This window comes from Sander vitreus, chromosome 12 (genome assembly GCF_031162955.1).
Source record: "Sander vitreus isolate 19-12246 chromosome 12, sanVit1, whole genome shotgun sequence".
NCBI lineage: Eukaryota > Metazoa > Chordata > Actinopteri > Perciformes > Percidae > Sander > Sander vitreus.
In genome coordinates, this window is record NC_135866.1 from 6,231,780 (window position 1) to 6,252,459 (window position 20,680).

The window sequence follows — 20,680 nt, forward strand, 5'->3', positions numbered from 1 at the left end:
ATAAGTGTACTTGGTACCAGAGCACCCTAGGCCAAAGGTCAATGATCGATTTTATAATCGTTTCATCTGATCTGAGGCCGTATGTTTTGGACACTCGGGTAAAGAGAGAGGCGGAGCTGTCAACTGATCACCATCTGGTGGTGAGTTGGGTCAGGGGGTGGGGGAAGACTCTGGACAGACCTGGTAAGCCCAAACGGGTAGTGCGGGTAAATTGGGAACGTCTGGAGGAGGCCCCTGTCCGACAGACTTTCAACTCACACCTCCGGCGGAGCTTTTCGTGCATCCCTGTGGAGGCTGGGGGCATTGAACCCGAGTGGACAATGTTCAAAGTTTCCATTGCTGAAGCTGCGGTGAGGAGCTGTGGTCTTAGGGTTTTAGGTGCCTCAAGGGGCGGTAACCCACGAACACCGTGGTGGACACCGGTTGTCAGGGAAGCCGTCCGACTGAAGAAGGAGTCTTTCCGGGATATGTTATCCCAGAGGACTCCGGAGGCAGTTGCAAGGTACCGAAGGGCCCGAAGGGCTGCAGCCTCTGCCGCGAAAGAGGCAAAGCAGCAGGTGTGGGAGAAGTTCGGAGAAGACATGGAGAAGGACTTTCGGTCAGCACCAAGGTGCTTCTGGAAAACCGTTCGCCACCTCAGGAGGGGGAAGCGGGGAACCATCCAAGCTGTGTACAGTAAGGAGGGTTCGGTCGATAGTCGAACCTCAGGTTGAAGAGGAACAATGCGGATTCCGTCCTGGTCGTGGAACAACGGACCAGATCTTTACTCTCGCAAGGATCCTGGAGGGAGCCTGAGAGTATGCCCAACCGGTCTACATGTGTTTTGTGGATCTGGAGAAGGCGTATGACCGGGTGCCCCGGGAGATACTGTGGGAGGTGCTGCGGGAGTACGGGGTGAGGGGGTCCCTTCTCAGGGCCATCCAATCTCTGTACGACCAAAGCGAGAGCTGTGTCCTGGTTCTCGGCAGTAAGTCGGACTCGTTTCAGTTGAGAGTTGCGCTTTGTCACCAATCCTGTTTGTAGTATTTATGGACAGGATATCGAGGCGTAGTCGGGGTGGAGAGGGGTTGCAGTTCGGTGGGCTGGGGATCTCATCGCTGCTTTTTGCAGATGATGTGGTCCTGATGGCATCATCGGCCTGTGACCTTCAGCACTCACTGGATCGGTTCGCAGCCGAGTGTGAAGCGGCTGGGATGAGGATCAGTTCTCCAGGTAGGGAATGAGTCCTTACCCCAAGTGAAGGAGTTCAAGTACCTTGGGGTCTTGTTCGCGAGTGAGGGGACAATGGAGCGGGAGATTGGTCGGAGAATCGGCACAGCAGGTGCAGTATTACATTCAATTTATCGCACTGTTGTGACGAAAAGAGAGCTGAGCCAGAAGGCAAAGCTCTCAATCTACCGGTCAGTTTTTGTTTCTACCCTCACCTATGGTCATGAAGGCTGGGTCATGACCGAAAGAACAAGATCCAGGGTACAAGCAGCCAAAATGGGTTTCCTCAGGAGGGTAGCTGGCGTCTCCCTTAGAGATAGGGTGAGAAGCTCAGTTATCCGTGAGGAGCTCGGAGTAGAGCCGCTGCTCCTTCGCGTCGAAAGGAGCCAGTTGAGGTGGTTCGGGCATCTGGTAAGGATGCCCCCTGGGCGCCTCCCTAGGGAGGTGTTCCAGGCACGTCCAGCTGGGAGGAGGCCTCGGGGAAGACCCAGGACTAGGTGGAGGGATTATATCTCCAACCTGGCCTGGGAACACCTCGGGATCCCCCAGTCGGAGCTGGTTAATGTGGCTCGGGAAAGGGAAGTTTGGGGTCCCCTGCTGGAGCTGCTACCCCCGCGACCCGAAACCAGATAAGCGGACGAAGATGGATGGATAAGTATAGGTATAAACAATATAAGTATAAGTATATGTACACAGTATGTATTAAATAAAAAAATAAAGAATAAATAAAAATATAAATAAAAAATAAAGAGCAAGGAGCATTACAGCAGAGAGAGAACAGTGGCATGAAGAGCCAGGGGTGGAGAGTCAGGGTGGTTTCCGGCCTTGTTAACAAAGGCTAGTGGCGGAGGGGAAAAAGCTGTTCATGTGACGTGAGGTTTTGGTCCTGATGGACCTCAGCCTCCTGCCAGAGGGGAGTGTCTCAAAGAGTTTGTGTCCGGGGTGGGAGGGGTCAGTCACAATATTTCCAGCACGCTTCAGAGTCCTGGTGGCGTAAAGGTCCTGGAGCGGCGGCAGATTGCAGCTAATCACCTTCTCTGCAGACCGAATGACACGCTGCAGTCTGCCCTTGTCCTTGGCAGTGGCAGCAGCGTACCAGATGGTGATGGAGGATGTGAGGATGGACTCAATGATGGCTGTGTAGAAGTGCACCATCATTGTCTTTGGCAGGTTGAATTTCTTCAGCTGCCACAGGAAGTACATCCACTGTTGTGCTTTCTTGACGAGGGAGCTGATGTTCAGCTCCCACTTGAGGTCTTGGGAGATGGTAGTTCCCAGGAAGCGGAAAGACTCCACAGTGTCAATTGTGGAGCCACAGAGGGTGATGGGGGCAGGTGGGGCTGGGTTCTTCCTGAAGTCCACAACCATCTCCACTGTCTTTAGAGCGTTGAGCTCTAGATTGTTTTGATTGCACCAGGTCACCAGGTGGCCAGCCTCCGACCTGTAAGGCGGACTCGTCTCCATCAGAGATGAGTCCGATGAGTTGACACTAACCTGTCAACTTACTGACCGACAACTCAGAAAAGAAAAAAAAGAAAAAAGAAAGAAAGGTAGAAGGCACTCTTCATGCAAAAAGTTAAAAAGCCTTTATATTAGGTTTATATGGATGCAGTTATGGCACACAACTGTTTTAGAATAGAAAGTTCTTACTTTCACTTTTAGTTCAGCTGTATTACTTTAGAGCAGGGATCTTCAACAGGGGGTCCGGGACCCCTAGAGGGTCGTCAGAGTTAATTCAGGGGGCCTCCAAAGTATTGTTAATTTTTAAATAAAGTTTTTTCATATTTTCAAAAGTCTTAAAGTGCTCATAGTATGCTTTTCGGCTTTTTCCCTTCCCTTTATTGTGTCATATATCTTTTTGTGCATGTTATAGGTTTACAAAGTGAAAAAGCCCAAAGTCCACCCCAAAGGGACTTACCATCGCCAACAGAAAACACTGTTCACAAACTGCTCCAAACAGCTCTATTGTAGTCCAGCCTTTAAACCACATAAACCTATTTCTGGTACAACCTCTAAATACAATTATGAACCTGAAAATGAGCATAATATGAGCACTTTAACATAAATCCAACATATTATTAGCAAATATAAATCCCCACTGCTTACTGGCCTACAGTCAAAGTAGTCACTAAGGCCATCCACAGATGTGTGCCACATGTATGTTTAACATAAAAACATGATTTATAAAATCATGCCAACAATTATTAGGCTATTTTAATAGCTTAGTATTCTATGCAAAAAAGGTATGTGTAAAGGCTTTAGGCCGCCCTACAAGTTATTGTAGGCCCAGTTTAATATGCAACTTCATTTTATAAAATATATGTAATAGGGGGTGCCAGCTCCATCTCTCTTTCAGTCAATGGGTCCTTGGCTTAAAAAACACTGAAGACCCCTGATTTAGTATATCGATTGTTCGAGATACATAAAAAACTAAACTAAACCTCTGGCTACAGAAATAAAAGACATTATATTCATAAGAAGCGCAAACTTCAAGAAGAGCTATACGCGTGGGTTGTTACCCAGCTCTATTTTTAATGTAATAGCAATTTCCATATAAAATAGCCATCTAAATAAAGGCTTTTTAACTTTTTGCAAGAAGAGTGCATTGGACTTTTCTTCTTTTTTTGAACGTTTGTGTTCCCATCCAAAGAGCACTTCGGAGCACCCCAGACTTTGTTTCTTTTATTGACAACTTTATTGACGTAAAGTGAAAGATATGTGACGATTAGTGTGATGTGGTATGTTGTGGTATAGGCAATAATCCAGTGCAGGATAGGCTCTAATCCATGGAAACCTTTGCACCATGCACACACGTTAAATATGTTCACTAACAGTCACACCTACAATAATGTTTGATTCACAGTTTATAGGACCTCACCTCTCAATAAGCACCATCATGTAGGAGGTCTAGTGATGGTAGAAGTATTCTGCATTGAAAATGTTACTTAAGTAAAAGTATGAAAGTATCATCAGGAAAATGTACTTAGAGTATTTAAAGTAAAAGTAGTCAATGCAGAAAAATCCTTACATTTTAGAAACTGGAAACGATCCAAACTGTTAATGATGGTCTAACCATCTGCAGCTGAACACAACAAAGACCAAGGAGTTGATGGTGGATTTCAGGAGATCTAAGCCACATATGCCACCAGTCTCCATTGAAGGGGTCAATGTGGAAGTGGTCAGCACATATACCTGGGGGTACACATGGACAACAAACTGGACTGGTCAGCCAACACAGATGCGCTGTATCAGAAAGGGCAGAGTCGGCTTTACTTCCGGAGGAGGCTGAGGTCATTCAATGTCTGCAGTAAGATCCTCTGGATGTTTTACCAGTCAGTCATTGCCAGTGTCCTGTTTTACGCTGTGGTGTGCTGGGGAGGCAGCATTAAGAAGAGAGATGCTGGGCGACGGAACAGGCTGGTAAGGAAAGCTGGCTCTGTTGTTGGCATTGAGCTGGAGTCGCTCACAACAACTGCAGAGAAACGGACCATGAGTAGGATGCTGGCAATCATGGACAATGACCGCCACCCACTACACAGCACATTCTTTAAACAGAGGAGGAGCATGTTCAGTGGCAGACTTCTGTCACTGTCATGCTCAACAGACAGGTTGAGGAGGTCCTTTGTCCCCAGGGCCATCCAACTCTTCAATACCACACAAAGGGGGAGGGGAGAAATGGACTTTTCAGCATGAGCCTGTCTCTCTCAGCCACTACCACCATTATATCTGTCTGCTGTACACCTGACTGTCTTATAGGCTGTATTAGCCCTCCTACACAATCTGGACTCTGGTCATAACATATACATCTTATAACTTATTCCCCGTTATATATTGTTCTTAACGTATATTATTTCTTTTCTGTCAAGCAATTCTAATTCTATTAGGTTTACATTCTTGTCTTTTCATAGTCACAGTTAATATTTAATAATAATGCTATTGCACTGATCAATCCCTACACTGTTCTCTTTTGCACTACCACCATTGCACACAGTCTACCTTAGCACCTTTAACTCTTTACATTTCTGTGAGTGATTTTTATATATGCGAGATATATGTTTGTTGTGTTATGGTTGTCTAAGCTACTGGATGCCTAAAATTTCCCTCAGCATGAATAAAGTATCTATCTATCTAATCATTTGCAGCTGGACTCGTAGGCCGTTATATTAAGTACTGTAAAGTAACTAAAGCTGTCAGATGAATGTAGTGGAGTAAAAAGTACAAGATTTCTCTCTGAAATATGGCGTAGAAGTAGAAAGTGGCATGAAAAGACTCAAGTACAAGTACCTCAGCATTTGTACTTAAGTACAGTACTCGAGTAAATGTACTTAGTTACATTCCACCACTGATGAGGTCATTTCGTAGCAAACACTTATTTTACAATTTTACATCCAGATTCATATTTGTGATGCCGCATCAACAGATAATGTGTTACTTTAATATGTTTAAAAGGGGAAACTATTTGATCCAGATTAGGTACAAACGTAAGAAACAACTTTCTTTGTCATCTACTACTACGACAAATGACAAAAGTTCACAAAGAGCATTATGCAGGGCTGATGTTTCTCTGCAGCAGGTCCTGGAAGGCTCGACGGGGCAGCCTTACAAGACAGTCAAATACATGTAGCAACAATAAAGAGAAATCCTGCTTGAAACCCTGCTGCACTCTGCAAGCCAACCGAGACTTTGGATCAGATTTATTTTCCAGCTGGACAAAGACCCCAAACATAAAGCCAAAGCTACACGGAGCTGGCTTCAAAACAACTATGTTGCAGTCCCAGAGCAGCCAAAGTCGAGTCCTGATTTCTATTCAATCCAGAATTTGTGGCAGGGTCCCAGTTGCAACTTGACAGCACTTTATACATACGCTGGCTTACACAAGAACTTCCAGATGTGCAAACTTGTCTGCAGAGACACAGGTCACGCCTCGACTGAGCGAGTACTTCTGCAATCAATGGTTTGTTTATTTCACTTCATTTGGATTTGTAGAGATTTAAAGAGTCAACAAATCCCAATCAACCCGACATAATTCAACGTTGTAAAACAATAAAACATAACGTCCAAGAAGTGGTAGTTTTTTATAGACACTGAACAATAACGTCCTGCGCTACTTGCTCTAGTTGATAGCAACACGTTTTAAATGCGAAAACGGCGAAAGCTAGAAGTTTCCTATCCGAGTAGAAAACACACATTTCGACAGTTTCAATACGGGACCTAACCGCACCAAATAGTGAACGGGGAGCCATTTTCAGTCGCAGTTTGAATCATTTGTTACAAAAAGTCTTAGAACGGTTTAGCAAGTTCATGTTGAACTGTTGCGACGCGTCTCACTTACCTTCACATAAGACAGCCACGGTTTAAGAAAACGTGGAAAACAAGCGCTAATTCACGCCTGTTAACAACTTACCGATGCCTGTTCTCTTCTCTATCAATGCACGAGACGTTGCATAGCCAGGGGAGTAAAGTGTTGCATTAAAGAGTTTGCTCGCGTGCCCTGTGCAGCCATGCAGCACTGCGGCTCCAACATGTGTGAAGACGCGCGCTGACAACACGGATCCACGCTGCGCCGCTGCACGGGACCGTCCCAAACCGGTCCATTCACAAGTGTGTGTGTGTGTGTGTGGTGGGGGCGGGAACAGGATGTGAGGTCAGTTCGCTAGGCGAGCGTCTTGTGCAAGGAGCAGTGGATTAATGAACATATTATTACCCTGCCTCTCCAATCAATAATACATACTTTAGTCATTACGGATGATCGAATATGGCATGTTTAGATGTGAGCTGGGTTTTTATTTCAGACCAGTGGCAGAGTAAGACTTGGCTGAGGGTTCACTGTGTCCTTAGATAACTTTTTTTCTTCATCACAGAACAACAGAACTCAAGACACAGCTGCTGTGGTTTGAAAATATATTTATCTTCACATAAAAGGGTTCAATCTTAAATCAACTTTTCACATAACAAAACTACATCATGTGATAAGTCAGGGTGCTTTCATACGTTTTCATAATAGTTATGAAGTTCATAGATTAAAGTACAAAATATGACTTTACAAAAAAATTACAAAAGGTGTCACATGTAGAGTTGTTCAGATACCGATATGGGGAAAGCCTCTAATATTGCCTATTATATAGTATACTATATAGTTTATTTATGTTCGTTTTCCGTTATGACTGACTGTCAAACTAGATACTTAAATAAGTTCTATGGCATTCATTCACTGAATGTATTTTTCATGTTTTACAAAGGGTTTAACCCGAGCCAGGCCATACAACATCGGATTGGTACGATTCGCAAGTTCAGGTATCGGAATCGGAAATGAAAAAAAAAAAAGAAATGGTATTGGAACATCTCTAGTGACATATCCTACAACCATGTAGGACTAGAACAACTGTACACATTTCCACACCCCCATTCAGCCAAACTCAAAAGCTCTTGAGCTCGTACATGCTTGTAGGTCTGTCAATGAACAGGGAGAACATTTCTATTTTAGAACTTGTCCACTTCTTTGACAGCATCCTGTGGCGTGCCGGCTCCACGTCCTTTACCTGAAAAATAAATCCGTTTTATTTTTAGTCAAAAACCATCAAACCAAACCAGTCAAGGACCAAAGTAAACAGTACACTCAAGGTGTAGACTAACTGACCCTTGCTGTTTATGGAATCCTACACAAATACAACATTTTAATTTAAAGAAAATACCCACATATAACCAGTTATCAAACATTGGACGGATAAGGGCAAAATATCAACAGCTGAATATTGCAAACCATATGCAAGGATGCTAAAAAACATTTCCAAAGAAAAGCTGCCAAAGAAGGTGCAATGCATTTATTAAAGCTGGATTCAATGATTTTTTTTTAGGCAGCGCAACAAGCTGTAAACATTACAAATACACCACTATGTTAGCTTGTTGCTAACTGCGTCTGTATGCTATTTGGTTCTGGGGCAGGAATAGAGTCCAGATCAGACCGCATTTTTCCGTCCGAGCCCGGCCCGCGTCCAACAGAGCAGTAACCGAGCCCGACAGGCATTAAGATATTCATGTCCGAGCCCGACACAGTTAAAATCTCATTTTTTTTCTCCTACTAATGACACATGCATTTGTTTGTGTGGAAAGCCCGCTTTGTATTAAGCAACTGTAGGAAGACATTCGGAAATGTCAACAGATGAGCACATCAGCGCACACTGGGCAACAAGCGCACGTTAACACAGGCGCGCACCTACATAATAAGCTGTTTTAAATTGAAAATGTTCAATGCCTTATCGGGCTGATGTGACTGAGCCCGACCCGAACATCATTTCTAAATATCTGTCCGAACCCGGCCACATCTGCTGTCCTCTTGCCTCCTTGCACCGTGCCTAGGGCACGTTGACGCAGATTAGCAGGGACCCTGGGCGTCTTTCTTTTGGTGTTTTTCAGAGTCAGTAGAAAGGCCTCTTTACTTTCCTTTTAACTGCGACCTTAATTGCCTACCGCCTTTAAGCCGTTATTGTCTTTTCGACCGTTCAACAGGTGCATGTTCATTAATTGTTCATGGTTCATTCATTGTTTATGGTTCATTGAACAAGCATGGGAAACATTGTCTTAACAATGAAGATCTCTAAAGTTATTTAGATTTTTCCAAAAGTATCTTTAAAATACAGTGTCCTGAAAAAGGGGCGTTTCTTTTTTTTGCTGAGTTTATGATGAGACTTCATTACGCCAGTTAAACTCAAAAGGTTACCTCCTTGGCCGCCTCTTCCACCTTTGGCTTTACGCCGGCCTCTGCCAGCCCTCTGACCTGCAGGCTGTCCACTGGGTGCCAGGGGGGGCTTGGCGGGCCGTCCTGGACCTTTTACACCCTTGGCTTTTGCATAAGCCACAGTCACTTTGCTGCCATCTATCTCACAGTCCTCCATGGCTTCTTTGACAGCTTTGCAGGTGTCTTCACTCTCAAAGCCCACGAAACCAAACCTGAGAACATTTCAACGTGAGACAAGTCAGTGTGAAGTATATCGATACATATCATCTTCAAGCAGCGCCTCTATTTTGAAATTCCCACTATAATCTGTAATATTTTTTCATTCATTCAACCTTTATTTGTACCCGAGAGATCCTTGAGGGGCAGCCCTCGTTTACAATGACATCGATTTACAAAGACAAAGAAAACTACACAGAAAAGGAAGCGACGCCATCATAAGAACATAGAAAGACTCCAAAGCTCTCCGAAATGCAAAAACAATTTGAAAAACAGATCAGGACAATCGGGATGCAAAAGAAATACAACTATGTAAAGCAATTACAAGTAGAAGTCTGGAGGCCCAAAATCAGACTTCTAAAAAGTCCAAAAAGGTACAAGTGAGTTGATTTTGAGAAAGTGTTGTATTTTGTTCCCAGAGTCAGGTCCATTAAAACTAAAAGCAGTTTTTCCAAGTCACATATAACCGATTGTGTTAAACGGGCTTATGTAACGTCTTGTATCGGTCACAGCGCCCTGAACTGAATCCAATCAAAATTGTATCGTGGGAGACTTTGCGATATCAATAAACATCGTATCATGACAAAACGTGTGATTTACACCCCTACTTATTACAATTATGACAATAAAAAGATTACTTTAGGCTACCCACCTTTTTGAAACTCCGGTCTCTTTATCTACAGCGACTCTTGCACTGAAAGCCCCTTCAAAAGCACCTTTCAGAGTCTCTGCAGTCGTCTTCTCGGCAAGGCCCATCACGATCAGGGTTTTAGCTAGGACTGAATGGGGGGGGGGGGGTTTCATTACTCAAACTGACTTGAAACACATGAAATCGATGTTTTCCTATCTAATATAACTTTCGCCTGATAAAGCGGCCTATTAGACGACAGGTAACACGTGAACGATCCCACGCACCTTTTGCCTTCTCTGACTGTACTCGCTTTCTGCAGAATTCCACCCTGATCTTCTTTTGTAAGATTTTCAGGTTTTGTGATGACTGCAAGGCCTTTTCAGCATCTGCCACCGCTGCAAACTCCACAAACGCAAACCTGCAGAGGGTGGTTTTTTTTGTTGAGATTATTCAAATGCTTTTTTCATTGGGGGAAGAAAAAAAGTAGGCCAGTGAGTGTACATGTGCTTACCCTAATGGTTTGCCTTGCTTTTTTGGTACTTGGATTCTAACAGCGTTCTGAAAAACTTTCTTGAGTTTTTTTTCATTCACATTGAAAGCCAAATTGCTCACAAATAAGCTGTCATTTGGAGGAGGCGCAGCAGCTGTGAGAGAGAAAAGAAATCTTTTGTTAGCACAGGTAAATGGGTGGTGATGGAGCAGCGGATATAACACATGCCTTTGGGGCGGGAGATCCGGGTTCGATTCCCACTGCGACACATCAACCCCTAGTTGCTCCAGAGGCGTGCGACCTCTAGTCCAGCTCAGTCCAGATTTAATTAATTGATGTTCAGATTTTAAAAAAAGAACATACATAATTTAATGGAATACTTATCATTTGAATATCAATTACTCACCATTACCTTGAATTCTTGTTATGTTATTACGCGTTTTAAATAAGGTTATAGCAAAAATGCAGTGTTTGGGAAGTACTGAGCATATAGTCTCGCGTTGCCAGAACTTCCTCCAAAGTGCTGCGGAGAAGAGTCTGGCTAGTCCACACGACATTACGGTATGGAGGGAAAAACGTGCTCTGGTTTATTGGCATTTCTTTAAACCAATCTCAATCGTCTAGCCACGGTGCCACCGCAAAATAGCCTCGGGAAGGAACTTGTTTTGGTGCAACGTGTGCGTTCAAACGTTGTTTTAGTCATGCGAGAGAAAACTCAGATTGGACAGATAGTCTAGCTAGCTGTCTGGATTTACCCTGCAGAGATCTGAGGAGCAGTTAACCATAGTCCTCAGAAATCCACCGGAGGTTAGAACGCCAACACAAAGAAAGAGCAAGGTGAGGGGGACATCCGGGGGACATCCGGGGGAATTTCCGGCGGCAACTGAACAATTCCGGAAATGAAATGTCGTCGATATAGACTACTGAGCATCTGACTGGATGAATGAGACTTAGATTATGCTGCACGAGATGTGTGAGAGTTTGTAAAAGGATGTCGTGATATAGTGTTGCTGCTGTTAAAAACGTGGCCCACTGTTACCTCAATTTATCTTTATTCTTTGCTTTTGGATTCCTCGTTCACCGTGGAGGCACGCGAGAAAAACTTCCAAGACTTCAAAGTAGCACGCGATGAGTAATTGATATACGAATGACCCTTTTTGGGGGTGAAGTATTCCCTTTATAGCTATAGTATCACGTCAGCTATTGACAGTAAATGTTTACACGTCCAGTGGTTTACCTTCTGTCTTGTCTTTGTCGTCTTTAGCTTTGGGGACTTCAGGCACATTTCTTTCTCCGACACGGTCCACAATCAAAATCCGGCCTTGGATCTTCACTTCTTGTTTTCGCTGCCGTACTTTCTCAGCAATAGCTTTGTTTTGAAACTCCACAAAAGCAATGCTGTTGAAAAATAAGGAAATTACAAATATCCACTAAATGTGACTTTTTAGTTTCAAATAACCATGACCATCACAGGTTAATGCAGGGTTTTTTCATTAAACTCTCACCCTGTCGTTGGGCCTTCGGTTCCACCAGGAAACCTAACGGCGACGGCCTTGCCGAAGGTTTTCAGAATGTCTTCTTTTGTTGCGTTGTATGGGACGTTTTTCAGAAACAAACATCTGCCATCTTTGGCTGTGAAAAACACAGCAGACAGTCCTCAAGTCAGACATTCAATCTATATCAACCTCCCAGACCATCACATCATATATCCATTATTTTAGCAGTTAATGAAGAAAAACCACACCCAAAAATCAATTATGGCAAAAAAATTATTTTGGTCAATATTGAAATCACAATTATTTAACACGATGATGCGATCAAAATTCGATTAATTGCACAGCCCTAAACCCAAATGCACATGAGTTCTATAAACTCAACAACGAATGCCCTCTAGTGCCTTAGACACACTAGCACTGCCGCTGCGCCTGGATCTAAAATGGCAAGTAACAAAATGGAAATAAATGTGTAATAAAACAATTTAGTTGCGTTACCCTTTTTGTCCTCCGCTGGAGCTTTAATCTTCACCGCGTCTGAACTTTTGACCTTTGCTTTGGCGATCTTCATTGGCTTCTCATCCATCATTTCTCCGTTTAACGTCAAGCCTTTGGTTAGGTCCATCGCGGAGGCCAAATCTACAAATGCATGTTTTCTACAACAGCAAAACATTACTTTTGAGTTCATTTAGTATTTTTAGTAGGAGCAATACTAATATATCAGTGGATGAAACCAACAATATCTAAGGCTACATTCAGAATGCAGGCAAAAGTGGCCCAAATCCGATTTTGGGGTCAAGTGACCAGGTCAGACTTCTTCAGAAGTAGTGTGAACACTCAAATCTAGCCCAGATCTGATTTTTTCAAATCAGATTTAGACCACTTCCATATGTGGTCCTGAATCAGACCCAGGTCAGATTTTTTTTTTTTCCAATGCGGCCGCAGTGTGAACAACCAAGGTGGATTTGATGCAACTTTTACGTCAATAACCCTCGCTGTGCCCTCTCAATGGCTCCCAACCGCGTTGCGTCGCCAGGCCGGGGATCGGCTCACGTAAAAGGCGTCAGGGGATCTGCGGCGATGTCGGCATCCCACTCGACCCGTCTTGAAACACGGACCAAGGAGTCTAACGCGCGCGCGAGTCAGAGTGTCAATGAAAGTGAGGGCCGGCGCACCACCGGCCCGTCTCGCCCGCACCGTCGGGGAGGTGGAGCGTGAGATAGGACCCGAAAGATGGTGAACTACGCCTGGGCACGGCGAAGCCAGAGGAAACGCTGGTGGAGGCCCGTAGCGGTCCTGACGTGCAAATCGGTCGTCCGGTCACACAGACCTCTGTAGTGAATTTGCAGCCATAACCCCGCAAAAGGCCAAAATAGCCCATTTGGCTCTTTCTCTTCATTCTTCTCCTCCTCAGCACCTGCTCATTAATGTTACAGCTGCCATTACACAAACATTTTGAAATAAAAGCCCAATGCTTACTTCCTCCATAACCTCCCTAACTTTAGTGCAACAGCGTGCTGCGTCTGATGTCATCGGTATTGTTCTTTTGCGCATGCGGGTCAGTTCGAAACCGCAAACGGTTCACACTGGAATCTGATACAGGCCACATTTTAAAAAGGTAATGTGAACAGACGAACAAAAAAAACAAAAAATCGGATCTGAGCAAAAAATGGGAATTAAGCATTAAAGACTTGCGGTGTGAACGTAGCCAAATGCACCTACTGAAGGGTTTCCTGCCCAAAGTTAAACAGCATACTCACTTGGACCGGTCCAATCTGATGTCTTGAACCAGGAGACTTTGTTTCATTAAGTAATTTGCTAAGGAAGCTTTGATTTCGTCAAATGTTTTGGAGTTGTTCAGGTTGCCAACATAAAGACAGAAACCTGCAACAAAAAAGAAGACGGAGACATGTGTGAGAGCAAGAATATTAGGCACGCTGCAGAACAGGGCATTTAGCGGTGTTTTGAGTTCATACCATCATTGATGCGCTTCGTTTTCTTTGATGGGGAGGTCTCAACAGCAGCACACGCCTTCCGCTTCCCTTTTACTCCCTTTTTACCTGTTTTTTCAACAGTCATCTGTTCACCTCCATTGGCTTCCTTATTGACATCTTTGCTCTGTCCCTCCTCATTCTCCTTGTCCCAGGTTACAGTTACTGTGGCTGTACTTCCAGCCACGATGTCCATCTGAGATTCTAAAGAGGAAGCCCCGTTACTGGCACCGCTCGGAATTTCACAGATAAAGACAAATTTGTGTGTCATCGTTGTATTTGCAGTACCTCCAGATTCCTGCATCTCTTGCTCCATCTTTGTCTCTGCACTCTCACTGGGAGCGTCCTCTGTGGAGCCGACTGCATCAGCTGAGGAGATGATCGGTTGTTCCGGCAAAAACAGTCACGATTTGATTTAAAGACACTTTTTTTTTTTTGCAGCTTTGATTTAAGCTTAAAGATCTCACTTAAAGATCTTGCTGTGTGCATTTCTCCCTGGATTGAGTGTCTTGATACTTTCACAGTATTTATAGAGAACCTCGACCTGCTTTATATTCAAAAGAGACATGGAAATCTCAACTTTGTACAATATGGGACCCGGCGCAAAATGAACCTAGGGGTTAATAACACATGTACCGAGTCGACCGTTCTCTGGGATTTGTTTTCAGTCACTGTTTCCAGTTTTAGCGCAAACCGCTAATTAGCTTATAAAGCTAGTCGTCGGGGCACGGGTAAAGTAAAAAGAAATCTCTATTTCTGTACCACTAACAAGGCTCAAAATAGCACCACACTTCCACGGTAGCATAATGAGGGTCCCTACATGTAAACAGAAGCATTGAGAACCTTGTAAGCGTACAGACAGTTTATTAAAAAGATTATAAAGACAATACCGTTCACGAATACAGGCAGGCGCCATCTTGGGAAAACAGTCACGGCCAGTCGAATGACGAACGCCGTGCTTGAGCTATGCTACTGGTTACTGTACCGGTCGTGACTGTTTTCCCAAAATGGCGCCCCCACGTATAGGTGAACAGTACTGTCTTTATAAACTCTCTTTTTAATAAACGGTCTGTACACTTACAAATTTCTCAATGCTTCGGTTTCCATGTAGGAACCCTCATTATGCTACCGTGGAAGTGTGGTGCTATTTTGAGCCTTGTTAGTGGTATAGAAATAGCGGGGTTTTTTTTTACTTTACCCGTGCCCCGACAGCTAACTTTATAAGCTAATTAGCAGTTTGCGCTAAAACTGGTCACATTTGATTAGCATGAAAACATATCCCAGAGAACGGTCAACTCGGTACACGTGTTATTAACCCCTAGGTTCATTTTGAGCCGGATTTGTCCTTTAAGATAGATTTAACAATGGGTGACTCATATTCAAATAAAGACTAACATAACGCCTTCGACTTAAATGACAAGAAACACATTTGATTAGGAAAAAATGACAGTTATTCATTACATTATTAAAGACATGCTGTAATTCAGCATGTTTGTTATGAATCTGTTTAAAGTTCAAGTGAAAATATGGCCTGCAACAGAAGCAATAACTACTATTTACAAAACTAGTAGCATCTTTAAGATTCAAAACATGAAGACTAACTTTACACCTGCAAAGTTAATGAGTATTTTTCAGTGGAGGACAATTACATTTCTTAAAAAAAAAAAAGAAGAAAAAAATTGAAAAACGGATGCAATTAGTAATTCTGGTAAACAACCTTACCACTATCCATCATCTGATCACTTGCATTAGTCCTGTTTTCTGCATCCTCTACTTCTCCATCCTCATTCTTCTCGTCCCAGGATACAGCTACTGTGGTCACGCTTCCTTTTACTTCAATGACAGTGTCCATCTGAGAATCTAAAGAGGCAGCTTTGTTACTGGCACAGTTCAGAAGTTCAATCAGACATCACGTGTAATGAGTCTGCCGTACCTTGTTCATCTTGGTCCTTCCTGGGAGCATCCTCCTCTGTTACCACTATTTGTTTGCTCAAAGAGACAGTCTCGGTCTGTCCTCCTGAAACAATAATATGTTGAATGACTTAATGTTATTGTCATTATTACGTCCAAACAATCATGTTTATTGGAATTTCCCACCGATTTTAAAAAGAAATGACTTGCCAACACCGTCCTCATTTTCTTCAACTTCAGTGGTGACAACTTTGCTTAGTCTTTTACTACGCCTTGTCGCCTGAAAGAGACACAAACACATGAATCAAATCATGACCCTGTGGTGGCCTAAAAGAAGCGAGCTTGTGACCGGGAGGTCACCGTTTCAATCCCCAGACCTACAGGATAAAAAATTTGGGTGGGGGTGTGTCAGGTAGTGATGGGACGTTGTATCACTCCCGCAAAGCACACTGGTTCGAAGCAGTGTTGGAGCTTGTATCAAATTGAAATAATCCAATCCAATTGATTAGCCTTTTAATGGAAATTAGCCTACTTACATATATCTGTACATAATTATACATAGCGGTAGAAGATGGAATTGCTGCTGCAGTTTATTGAATCCATATTTAGCCTAATTAAACATACTTGCATTCAAATCCTGACCACAGTAATTTATTATATTATGTTATAGTCAAACATAGGCTTTATATTTTTAATCTAGTCATGTCATGTCATTTAATGCAAGTTCAGTCATGTCATATGCATGTGTCCATTCGGCCTCTCCTATGTTCATGTTGTAGCTTGTAGTTTGGCTGCGTCGAGGTCATAGCCGCTGTCATTTCTGTTGACTGACCACCAGATGTCACCGTGTTGTTTTTGATGCTTTGCATCATTTTGCGATACAATCAGGAAGAAGCTTCAGAGGCTTCACAAGGCTTCGTTCGCCCGTCACTAGTGTCAGGCTGACATTTAAAGCACTTAACTGAACTCAAACCTAGTGCAAGCCTCCCAGGCTGTGGTGTTGAAGGGTTAATTATAAAGAAGGAAATACACAAGTATGCAATTGCAGCAAACAGGGAGAGGCTGTATTTTGTGACCAGAACAGTCCTCATTCGTTCACTTCTTTTTTTTGAGCCTCATCATGTGTCTTTCTTCTTTTAGGTTCGTCAAGCAGTAGCTGAAGGGAACTGCTGCTTTGGAACAATAGACACCTGGCTCCTGTTCAAACTCACCAAAGGTGGGTGTGGCATTTTATATGTGAAGCTCGTGCGAATGATGTCTTCCTATGAGCACAATTTGTTTTGGGAACAGTACAGTAATATATCATTTGTCCAGTGGATTGCATTTCAAGCCATCTGGATTTTAAGACCTAAGCCCTATTCGCACAGGACTAGTATTACCTGTGCACCTCTAGTATTTAGTAATAATTACAGAGTTTGTCTGTGTTCTTAATCCCGTGCCAATCTGCCATGTCCATAATTTATCAAGTCAAAATTCCACTGCAAATGACCTACCATATTTCACCAAACACAGAGGTCATGTAATATTATTAGTTCAGTGCGAATCTGGCATCTCGATGATTTGGCATACGCAGTTTTTTTCTACCTCTTTCCCAATTTCAAAATTCCACTGCAAATGACCTACTCATGTTCTTGTGAGCAAAGGCTGCTTTCAAGCAAAACGTATTTCCAATTTTGATTAATTTGTCAATAAGTTCTAAACATGTATCATCATCCAAACCCCCAAAATAGTCAAATTATACTTGTGTAGTAAATACCAGCAGCAAGTCCTCACATTTGAGAAGCTTAGCTAAACCAGTGAAAGCCTGGTACTCTCACTTGATAAATAACTGCAACTTTTAATTGATAAATGGAACACATTTTATGTACTGTGTTACACCTGCTTTCACCTCTATTTATATATACTTACTAAAATATATTACTTCGTATTATGCACACATTCATGTTTACAATACGCTTATTTATTTGCAATCGTCGACTTTAACCTTTGTCAATCAACTAATATGTAAGACTTAACGTTAAATGCAAACACGTTACTAAGTTCCCACTTTAAAACAAACTGACAGGTTGTCCAGTTCTAAGTTGAAACTGGTTGTAGGTAGAACTAATGTGTTTACTACCAGCTACCTAACTGTAAGCTAACGGTAGTTAGTTTGTAGCTAACAGAACACGACCGAACAACGGTTAGCTAGCTTACGGTTGGCATTCTAACGTTACTTAGTGCACGTTGAAGCCTGGTTAAAATAAATATAAAGGAACGTTATTCTTACGTCTGTCTTCGCCATATTTTTTGTTACAACTGCACACGATCACAGGCTGGTGCGTACGGCTAGTAGTCGTAGCCGGTAAATGCACGTGTGTTGAGCTAAAAAAAAAAACACATCCACATGCGACACTACGCATTGCGCATGCGTGTGCTGTACTACGGGTGCTCACACGTATTTCAGTTTTATGCGATTCAACCATAGACTGTAAATATTTGGATTCAACCGGATTCAACGACAACAACTTTCGAAATCTCCCCGTCACAGACACTTCAGTGTATAAGGATTTTTTTTGCGATGATAACAATTGCAAGGCCTTTTTCTAAATGGGAGCCCTGACATCTCACCCAAGAAATGTTTAATGAAAATGGGTTCTAAGGGTACCCACAACTATGGTCAGAAATCATTTTTTCATACATACACCAACATTTGGAATGATCACATCAGAACACTACCATCCATCACATATTTCAAAAAGGCATACAAACTGTTCCTTCTCATCAGTTACACTTGCACACATTGATTGTTCATGTATTGTCCAAGTCTTGTTTGCAAGACTTTGTTGTTTTTAGTTGTAAAGTAAGTAAGTAAGTAAGTACATTTTATTTATACAGCGCTTTTCACAGACAAGGTCACAAAGTGCTTTACAATGTGCATAGACAAGAAAAACATGGTAAAAAATAGTCAATAGAATAAAATACAAAGACAACAGAAACAATTATCAAATAAATAAAAGACATGTGACCTTGTGACTTGTCCCTTAAAACAGTCCACATTCTCAGCAAACCTAATGCTGGTAGGTAGTGCATTCCAGAGTCTGGGTGCCACAGCCTCAAAAGCTCTATCCCCACATGTCTTCGGACGAGTGTGTGGCGTGGATAGCAGATTTTGATTGACAGACCTGAGAGACCCTGAGGGGTTGTGTAAGTGAATTATGTTGGCAAGATAATCAGGGGCCTGACCATGTAGAGCTCTATAGGTTATGGTGAGAATTTTGAATTGGATCCTGTAGGTTACAGGAAGCCAGTGAAGGGCGTAGAGTAAAGGGGTGGTATGGGTGCGCCTGTTTGATCTAGTAAGAAGCCTAGCAGCAGCGTTTTGAATGGATTGCAGGCGGTGAAGGATAGATTTATTGAGTGAGGAGAAAAGTGAATTGCAATAGTCAATACGGGAGGAAACGAAGGCATGGATGAGCATCTCCAGTTCTAACTGAGAGACCACAGCCCTTAATTTGCTAATATTGCGTAAGTGAAGAAAACAGGATTTGGTCAATGATTTGATGTGAGTTTCAAAAGATAGGGATTTGTCAAATGTCACCCCAAGGTTCCTTAGACTGGGCCGGACCGCAGATGACAAAGGCCCAATGTTCTGCTTGATCAGAGGAATAGCACTGTCTGGCGCTATGATTAAAACCTCAGTCTTATCTGGGTTCAGCTGCAAAAAGCTTTCAGCCATCCAGTTGTTTATGGTGTCTATGCAATCTAGGAGCCTAGTAAGTTTGGATGTCTCATTTAGCCTAAAAGTAAAATGGAGCTGTATGTCATCGGCATAAAAATGATAAGAAATGTTGTCTGTATCTGTCTAGCCCATGCTAATGTCCTGTATGTGTATTTCTGTCTTTATATGCTGTAACTGTGTTTTATGTTCTATGTTTCTGCAGAACAGGAACCTGCTTGAAACCAGTTTTTAAACTGAGTCAGGCCCGTTTTAAACTGTAACTTGCTGTTACTTTTAAAAACCTTTCCTGTATAATAAATTAAATTAAATGAAAAGTCTCCGCTTTACAGACATGCCCGCGTTATGCTGCAGTTTGGGGCAAAACCATGCAGTTTTTCTTATGCAGTATAAAAGTGTTATTTTAGCTTATTCTGTTCTATCCTAAAATGGTTTAGGTCATAACCCTTTTGGAGTTGCATAACTTGGGTGTGACTGGAAAGCTGAGACTCTTGGGGATTCAATGAGCCCATTGTATTGATGTGTGATGATGATTAATATCCTTAGTAGCCATTTCATTGTAAGACCATTTTCTGAAACCTGACCTCACTGTATAAAATTACCTGTTGTGACCTAATCACATGATAGGTGATACGTGATACGTGATAATCACAGCCTCATGGAACTTTACAACCACAAACTATGGTTTATATAGAGACCTGAGGATTCAATGAAATATAAGCATTAAAGATGCTGGTTCATTATTGCAAAAAAAATTATTTGTTATCAATATCTAAGAATTTGGAGAAATATAGATTATTACAGCCAAATTGATTTTTCTTCTTCTTCTTTTTAATACTTTATTAAAACATTGTGTCTTGTAAACAGACCGAACAGACAAATATTTACCAGGTCGTGGACATGATGTTTTGTTGTTGTTGTTGTTGTTGTTGTTGTTGTTGTTTTATTGACAAAATGCAGTATACAGAGAATCAGGTAAACGGTAATAGCACATGAACATCAAGTGTACAAACTTATGAAGATAAAAATAAAAAATAAACATACGAAGCAATACAAACGACAATCATTACATAGAAAAAATAAATAAAAAGAGGTACATGAAAACAGAAATTTACAATTAGTCAGAAGTTTCAGGGGGGAAAAAGCTCCACCGTTTCCACAATTTTAATTCATGGATTTCATTCATTTTTTTTCTTTTTTTTAATTAATTCATGGATATGAGCGCTTTCCGAAGAAGCACCAGTGACGTTTGAAACGCCGGACGTCATCAGTCACGTGGTATTACG

General features: G+C 42.4%; 2 protein-coding genes across 5 annotated transcripts in view; both read right to left on the reverse strand.

Annotated features, from left to right (window-relative positions):
• The window catches only part of LOC144526342 (polyamine-transporting ATPase 13A3-like), a 48,869-nt gene extending 42,048 nt beyond the window's left edge, over positions 1-6,821 (reverse strand). For all 4 annotated transcript variants that reach the window (XM_078263760.1, XM_078263762.1, XM_078263761.1 and 1 more), the window contains exon 1: positions 6,614-6,821. The gene's annotated coding sequence lies outside the window, so the exon portion shown is untranslated. The remainder of the gene's footprint in view (positions 1-6,613) is intronic.
• A 275-nt stretch (positions 6,822-7,096) lies between these two features.
• On the reverse strand, positions 7,097-18,073 carry LOC144526582 (nucleolin-like). Its single transcript, XM_078264136.1, has 15 exons — positions 17,946-18,073; positions 15,887-15,956; positions 15,699-15,782; positions 15,488-15,625; positions 14,054-14,134; positions 13,751-13,969; positions 13,535-13,658; positions 12,273-12,430; positions 11,787-11,913; positions 11,519-11,679; positions 10,303-10,435; positions 10,076-10,209; positions 9,813-9,939; positions 8,927-9,156; positions 7,097-7,748 (listed from the first exon to the last, which is right to left on the reverse strand). Exons 1-15 carry the CDS (start codon positions 17,958-17,960, stop codon positions 7,690-7,692), a joined length of 1,860 nt encoding a protein of 619 aa, XP_078120262.1. The 5' UTR covers positions 17,961-18,073; the 3' UTR covers positions 7,097-7,689.
• Between the last annotated feature and the right edge of the window lie 2,607 nt (positions 18,074-20,680).